The 8,552-nt window shown below is 38.1% G+C and overlaps 1 protein-coding gene across 1 annotated transcript; it reads left to right on the top strand.

Annotated features, from left to right (window-relative positions):
- Positions 1–741: 741 nt before the first annotated feature.
- Positions 742–5,730, top strand: LOC101861735 (protein HGH1 homolog). Its single transcript, XM_005100579.3, has 3 exons — positions 742–1,628; positions 3,779–3,969; positions 5,409–5,730. The coding sequence occupies exons 1-3, from the start codon at positions 962–964 to the stop codon at positions 5,706–5,708; spliced, it is 1,158 nt and encodes a 385-aa protein (XP_005100636.1). The 5' UTR covers positions 742–961; the 3' UTR covers positions 5,709–5,730.
- The last annotated feature ends 2,822 nt before the right edge of the window (positions 5,731–8,552 follow it).

Genomic DNA, 8,552 nt, shown 5'->3' with positions numbered 1-8,552 from the left:
TCTCAAACTCGAAAGTAGAAAAATGGGAGCATATTATATCTAAAACCATTAACAGATAAACATACAGAAATACTCTTTATTTGATGCTCACACAGAGTGAGAGGATCCTACAAGAGTTATACTAGATCAAGATCTAGATATCTAGTATAATTATAATAGTCTATACTTAGTCATAGTCTATACTATACTACTATTTAATTATACATTTAGTCTCCACCTACTTGACGTATATTATGCTTATAATAAGGCTGGGCTTCGGGTGGAAGTTGCTGAACACAGCGAAGTAAGTGTTTGTAAAGCTGCAGCGGTGTCGTGATCTTCTTTGACATTGTTACTGTTCAACAAAATGAGTACTTTTAATCTCCTTGGGTAGAGGTAGAATGACAAAAGTGAATGAAGCAAAATCAAAATCGAAAGTTGGTAGAAAAAATATCGATACTCTGATTTCTTTTCATAGTAAGGTAATCAAGAGGCCTAGATTTTGGTGTCTAGGTATCGTGAATATCTTTATTACCGGCTCAGTATCGAGAGGTTAAGAAGTTTCAGAGCCTGTGTGAAAATATCTTTCGAATTTAAAAGAACAATCTCAAAAACATAACTCTATCATTTCTCCACAAAAAGGATACAAACTTGAGTAAATCTATTGAATGGTTAAATTAATTTGACTTTCCCCTTCTTCGTAAATCTAGGCTATTTCAATGTATAGATCTAGATCAAGGAGCTAGATCTAAATTTACTTCGAAACTATGTCTATTGAAGGTACAATGATACAATGGCGATGTAAACAAACACACATGGGGGTGTCTACTTCTACTTCTTCATAGTCTGCGTTTCACTAATTTTCAGAGGTGGCACAGTGTATATTTTTTGGTGTAGCTTGTAACAAGTTCACCCCAAGTGTTCCATTGTTCATCGAAAAGATATTTTTGTTGAATTAATTTTTGCTGACGTCATATCCATCATGGCTTTAGATCAAGCCACCAAATTACATCTGGAGAAGGAACTGCTCCCGTTTTTAACCCTTGAGGCTCGGGGAGACTTGAAGTCTGTAGCCATACGTTACTTTCTGGAACTGACAGGCTCAAAGGAAGGAAGAGATTTCATAGCAGAAGGGGACAAGTTTCTGAAGGCCATTGCTTCTTTGACGTGTGACAAAGAAAAGGATATTTCCAGGGATGCATTTTTAACATTGATTAATTTAACTGCAGATGAGAAGATTGCTTGGAAACTAATGAATACAGAAACCACTTTTATTTATGACTTGCTTCACAAGATGCTCAAGCCAGATTTTGAATTTGCTGACCAAGCATCAAGCATAATAGCTAATACAACAAGGATTGCAGGCTGTGCTAGCAAATTAGCCTGTCAAATTCTTGAAGCCAACTCGAAGGTGACAATGGAAAATGTGGTGAATGTACTGTGTAAAGTGAATTTCAATAAAAATGCTACTCTACATTACCTGGGACTCATCTTATCGAATCTGACACAGGTTCCTGGCATAAGAAAAATAATCATGGACAAAGATCGTTGCATCATACAGAAGCTTCTGCCTTTCACAGAGTATGCTGACTCAACAATCCGGAGAGGAGGAATAGTGGGGACATTGAAGAACTGTTGCTTTGAATATGGTAAGCTTCATAAAATTGTACACGCTCATACACACACACACAAACACACACACACACACACACACACACACACGCACACACACACGCACACATCTCTTCTCTCTCTCTCTCTCAGATCTCTCTCTCTCTCTCTCTCTCTCTCTCTCTCTCTCTCTCTCTCTCTCTCTCAGCAGTCTTTCTCCATACTGTGGAATCAGTTAAAACCGAATTGTGGGGGGACTGCCTGATTTTCTTCAATTTTACCATGTTTTTTTTGGTTTAGACGTTGCTCAAATGAAAATGACATGGATTGTTGACAGCGTAGAGTTCTTGAAAATGGGAATGAAATACCTGTGGGAAATTTTACTAGATGTATAAAATTTGTTCTCTACCTCTTTCAGTTTTTATTAGAACATCCCTGCAGTGGAACCTCAGCGGATTCCCCCTTTTTTTCTCTTATTAAACTCAATTACTTGAATTACCTGTGCTTGGGTGTAACGGGGCAAGGAAAGGCCCGAACTTGGATACAACGGGAGAGATCGAGCAAGCTGTACCTGGGCTGGGGGGGCTGTTGGCGGGCTTCAAACAGACAGTCAGCAGTGCAGCATTATGATTGGCCGGTCCAGTGATGAGTGAGGTGGGGCAGACGGTAGACAGAGAGATGGTGAGGAGAGACATGTGCCATAGCCCTCTAGCCTAGGCTAAGCCAAAAAGTAAAAGAAGAGGAGAGCGTGTAGTACTGTGTGTGATTCCTGATTCACTGAATTGTGATCGTTAATGTTTAGACATACGCATGCATCCACTTCACCAGTTCTACAGTAGACATCCGGTACGATAGCACAAGCAACAAGACCGAGGAAAATATGGCATCCAAGAAAAACAAAATATAAGGAAATTTTATGCTTCTGACTCGAATTAAAGGCCGAGATAATCAATGAAGTTTACAAGAAAAGGAAGACTATGTAAACCGCTTCGTAGCAACAATATGCCACAACAAACCGAAGGCAGTGTGACCAACTTAGTTTAGATTACCATTCTTGCATCACTAGACCAATGCATACCAGTGTATAGGGATACTAGTTTTATAATGTGAATGATGATGACAGTGCAGTAGTCAAACTTTAGCTAAGCCAATCCTGAACTGTGCTGTGTGTTGTAAACAGGAGCCTGTGGGTAGAGGGTGCAGACTGATATAATCATGGTACCCTATTTAACCTTCAATATAAAAAAAAATATATATATGAAGATGACATCATAGCATTGTTGAAATGGCAAGCAATCAGAGACTCTGAAAAGGCAATTAAAAAAGTCAAATTAAACATCACAAATTGTTTTGGTATTCCCTCTCAGTTGGTTCTGGTCCATGATGTACAGTGGAAACCTGATATAATAACAGGGATGGTGGGACCAGAGAAAAGGTCCTGTTATATCAGATCACTGTTAAATCTGAAATCAAGGGAAATAACCATTGTGGACTAATCCAGCTGTATTTATTCATGGGCTGTTTCCCTTGCCACAAGTACCATGTGGCAGGCATGCACATGACATATTACGCATGTGTGTAGTAGGGCTAGATTGAAGTCTGCAGCGCACTGCAGCCCTCTCTCGCTTCAGCCGTTGTGGGTGCTTGCAGTGGTATGGTTTGAATGGGCTTGCTCCATATAACTGCGTTTCTCTCTGTCTGTCTCTCTTTCTCTCTCTCTCTCTCTTTCTCTCTCTCTCTTTCTCTCTCTCGCTCTTACTTTTTACACATTGTTAATGAGTGTTTGTCCTTGCTATAACCAATTGGGCTCCGATAAGGCCCTGTTATTGCCGATAACTTTTAATAGAGACAAAAAGTAATAAAGATCGGGGATTTAAAAAATCCCTGTTATTACCGGATCACTTTTATTTTCAGGCCTGTTATGTATGGTTTCCACTGTACTTCTTTTAATTTATAATCAGTGAAAGTTTTCAATTCACACGTCACATTTGGAATGTCGTTTGTGTGGTTCATGGTGATATTACTCACGTTTAATTTTCCTGCCAGCTTGTTTGTTATCATACTCTGTCATCCTTCTTATTTTCCCCTGCTATAACTTAAGTTACCATTACGACGTGTATTATTTAGCCAACGTGCCTCTCTTTGTCTAAAAATAAACATGACAGACTACAGTTATTCTTCTCAACAGAGTATCATGCATGGCTCTTGAGTGAGGAAGTGGACATTTTGCCTCGACTGTTACTGCCTCTGGCTGGAGGGGAAGAGTTCGATGATGATGATATGGAGAGACTCCCTGTGGACCTGCAGTTTTTGCCACCAGACAAAGAGAGGGAGGCTGACCCAGATCTGAGAACAATGCTTATTGAGGCTGTCACTCAGGTAATTAAAGGAATGAGTGTTTCTTTGTATCAAATTTATGTATGAGGGCATTTAAAGAAACCCATGGAGAAGTGAAAATGGGTCTTTCTTTGTATTGATGTGTGAGGGGATGGATGCAAAGAAACCCATGGAGAAGTGAAACTTAGTTTTAGTAAGTGTATTACAGCACTTGCAACACAATTTTAGGTCATGTAAGTGCTGAAGATTAGAGGTGTTAGTGTTACAAGAGGTAACAGACTCAAAAAAAAGGTGGAGAGATAAGGATAGATGTTTGATAGGAAAGAATGAGCAAACCACCCCAGAGCACTTGCCAACCACCCTTGAAGTAAAACTTTCTTGTAAAGATATAGAATATATATAATATATATATTATATACCAAAGGCCGTGAACAGGTGCAAGAAATATGCTATTCTGTAGGTCTGTTTATACCTTTATTGGTATCCCAATTATTTTGACTTGTAAGAGATGGGGAATGCTAGACCTCAGTGGGAAAAAGATATCGATAAAATTTGATTGCCAATACAATCCAACAATTACAATCCTGTTGTAACAAAGTACTCCGTACTCTTTCTGTAAGAATCGGTGTCATGAAAGCTACTTTCTAGGTGAGTCTCTGGACAAAGTAAGTGAGTTGTGTTCGTGTCATACAAAACAAAATTAAAGCTCTTTTTAAAACTGACGTTTTAACATCTTGTCTTTAAATTTCCTAATCTAAGGATTTTTTTTATTCTTTCACTGAGCCCTAAGAGTGCAATGAGTGTGCTAAAAATGACCGTTTAATTACTAAACTGGTTCCATACCTAGTAAAACATAGAGGGAAATTATATAGTTGGATGGTACTGGTAGTCAGCTATCAAATTGTATTGATATCAAGAAAAAAAATCCGCTCTGGTAGTGTGCTGCTTTGATATCTTTTTTTATTCGAATGTACTCAATCATACTCAGTGTGGCTGTTAATGCATGTTCCTATTCAGTTAACTACAGTGGGGTTGGCTTAAGTTGAATAGGGATTATCTGAAAACAGTGGTAAACTGAAAGAAAATTTTTTAAAGCCCATATTTTTTTCTTCCTGTTTTGTTTGACCAATCACTCTGAATCGAACACATGGCAAATTCGTTGGTCCTTCAGATTTATTTTAAAGCGTACTCCCCTGTACTTTCTTTTACTCCCCCATCAACACAGTAAAGATCATTTAGGTCATAGGCCGCTTCAACCCCGCCTGTCCGAGCTGATACTAATACAACTTCCCAACAGACTAACGCTTTTTATACTAAATAAAAATCCAAACTTTTCCCTCTTGCCAATAGAACCCCATTTTACAAGCAACAGCTGACACTGACAGTTTAATCATAACACCACATACGTTGGCTGCCTGTTTGTCCTTGAATTTCAATAATATAAATGCAGTACAGAGCCAATGTTTGTCCTTCTTTTGCAGTTGTGCAGCACAAAGCAAGGCCGGTTGCTGATCAAGGAGAAGAACGCTTATGTCATCCTTCGAGAGCTGGACAGATGGGAGAAAGATCCCAAGACCAAAGTGGCATGTAGAAATCTCATCGATGTGCTTATATCTGATGAACCACAGCAGGGAATGGAGGATTTACATAAAGTGGAGGTGCCTGAACATCTAGTGGAAAAATTTAATCAGATGGATTTGGACCTGCTGAGTGATTTTAAAGAGGAACTGGACAAAAAAGCTTCTGAAGAAAAAGAAGAGAAAGGAGAAGAAAAAAGTTAAAATATACACCTAAAATAATAAAGTTAAAATGAGTTGGAGGATGAGAGTGATGGGAAAAGACCAGAGTGATATGTGAGGCATCGTGGTGAAATCAGTCGCTCGTCAACAAAGATACAGGCATTTTCCCACCAGTTTCACAATTTTAATCAAATTTTTTTGTTTTTTGTTCAACCCTTTTGTGTCCAAATAAAAACACATAATTCTTAGCAATGCCAAGGAAAAATTGATTTTTCACTGAAACCCATTTTTGATTTAGTACCTAAGAAAGAGTTTTCAATTCTAACAATTATTCTTTTTGAATTAAAAGAATCGGTTCTTAAATTTAAAAAATTTATCGGGTTGTAAAGGTTAGTAAAATATGGATGACCCACATATAGGAAAATACTCTAAAACAGCTGGACCTCGTAACATGTAAGAAAATCGACGATATCTCAGCAATTAATTGGAGTGTTAGAAATTTGGCTACCCATTTTGGGTGGAGAAATCATTTCTGCTGTCAGATTTACAAACCATTCGTAGTTATTTTGATATAATTAAAATTGTGGTGTATATATTACGATTTTGAGAAAAAGGGGTGTCGAGATGAGAGGATTTTATTTATAGCATCGTATCACAACATGGGATCTTTAAGAATATGTTGGCAGTGTGACTAAAAAATGGCAAAGTTTTCTTTGATGACTTTAGACTTTAGACCATGCTAGCCTTAAAAAATTATTCTATTCAATCTAACATGCCATGCAATTAAAAACCTTTTTAAAACCTTTTTTTCCCTTTGAGATGTAAACACCCCTAGGCGAGATAAGCTCGCCTCGGAATACCCCCATTAGGATGTTAAAGGGGAAAAGAGAGAAAAACAACCGGATGTGCGCGCCCGCCATTGCCCCATTTTAAGTGACCAATGAAGTAGCTTGGAATAGTCATGTGGAGATTTGTAGGTCACATACATTTGCCGAGGGAGTGAGGGGAAAATGGCTGGTCTCCGTGCGAAGCCACTTTGGACAGGGTGGTAGTGGTACATGTATGATAAATTCTAAACAACTATTTGACAGAGAACGTTTAAATTTGAGGACGCTACTGAGGAAAGATAGATCTATTATCTTCTCAGCGTTGAAAATCAAGCTCCTTATAGTTTTCGGTATACCCAATACAAAGTGTTTCCGACACCAAAAGGTTAATTTATGTGTACAAAGTTGAATGTCCACATATCATTAGTTTGCCCTATGTTCTGGTTGATTGCCAAGTTCAATATACATTGGTCCAAAAATAGCACAGAACGAGTTTCACAAAGTTAGTCCCTTACGTTCCGACCCGGTCTAAAAGTTCACCCGCAATTGTGGACCAAAATTTCGCCACGCGCAGAAGCCCGATTGGCATTGCTACGTTTCCATTTGAATTATATTGAAAAACATTGTTGAAAAGCTCAAAATTTGTAATTTTTCAGTTTTCAAGGACTCTTTAGCTTTTAAAGTTACCAAACTTTGGCAGCCATTTTCTCGCTATTTTTACCGCTGAAACCAGGTGAACTTACCTCTTCCAATCACAAATATCTTCAGTTCTGCTCAAGATAGATTGGTATTTTTTTCTGTCAAAAGCAAGATAAATGAACAAGCTTTAATATGATACCAGTAACTCCTCATGCACAAAAATTGATGAGCGCCTGATTCCACCGCGTCGTGACACATATATTATATTTTAGTCAAAATTGTCCGATGTCCAAGATGGCCACCCATTATCGAGATGAAGAGTGATTGTTTCAGACAGATGGATGTTTTGGACAATGTCAGTATGAATATAGACAAAATGCAGGGGGGGATGGGGGGGGGGGGGGGGTCATTTGTACATGTGATTGTATTTTGACAATTGGCTGTTAGATCAGGTTGGACAAAGGTTGTTTTTTTTAAAGAGCGTCAAGCAAAGAAATGGGGGAAGAACCATGATCACCATTCAGTCAGTGTATTATAGTAGCTTTCTTTTTTCGTTTTCTTTTTATTCCCCATAAACAGTAACAGAAAAGTGACAATGAAATTTCCTTTAAAACTCAATTAAAGTAATATGCATCTCACTCAGTTCATTTCACTCAGGAACTAACTAAGGCAATTTGTTTCTAAAATATAAATGTTCATCATTAAGAAATGCAATACGACATTAGGAAAGTGCCAAGGTTTTATCGGAGGACAGAAGTATGGGAAAAGGCTAAAAGGATCTTTTGCAATACAGTCTTCCAATACACGCGTCCTAGTTCCTTGCAGCTGGTTTATTGAAAATGTTGTGGATATGTTTACTGCAGATCAAGTTTTTCTTTAGAGGGGGGGGAGAGTATGTTGTTGCAAATGGTATAGTGTAAGTCCACCATAGCCGAAGAAACACTGAAAAGCCACTTTCACAAAATAATATTTCATCTTGAATATTGTTGATCTCCATTTCCCATGTGTTTTTTTTATCTCCTTTTTTTGGATAGGGAGTCTAATAAGATTAGAGATAAAAACCTCCCTTCATTTCATGGGAATCGAACTTTTGGTGGCAAAGAGCTTACGGCTGCAACACAGATGCTGGTATAATTTCACTTTCTGATCTAAATTTTAATCATGAAAGTATCAGGTCGTATGTGGATATTGTACCGTGTTTGGACCATGGCTCAGAAAGATATGTGGGTGGTTGGTGGGTGCTCTGGTGTGGTTTGCGCCCTTTTTCTTTTACCAAACCTATCGTCCTTATCTCTCCGTCTTTTTTGTGTTTGTTACTTTATCATCTTGTAACTACTCTAATCTTCTGCATTTATATGATCTTATTGTCTTATAAGGGCCGTAAAACTCTCGCTAAAATAAAAAAAACTTTCAGAGGTAA

Source organism: Aplysia californica, unplaced genomic scaffold (genome assembly GCF_000002075.1).
Source record: "Aplysia californica isolate F4 #8 unplaced genomic scaffold, AplCal3.0 scaffold00252, whole genome shotgun sequence".
Lineage (NCBI taxonomy): Eukaryota > Metazoa > Mollusca > Gastropoda > Aplysiida > Aplysiidae > Aplysia > Aplysia californica.
This window is presented reverse-complemented; position numbering and strand designations above follow the sequence as displayed.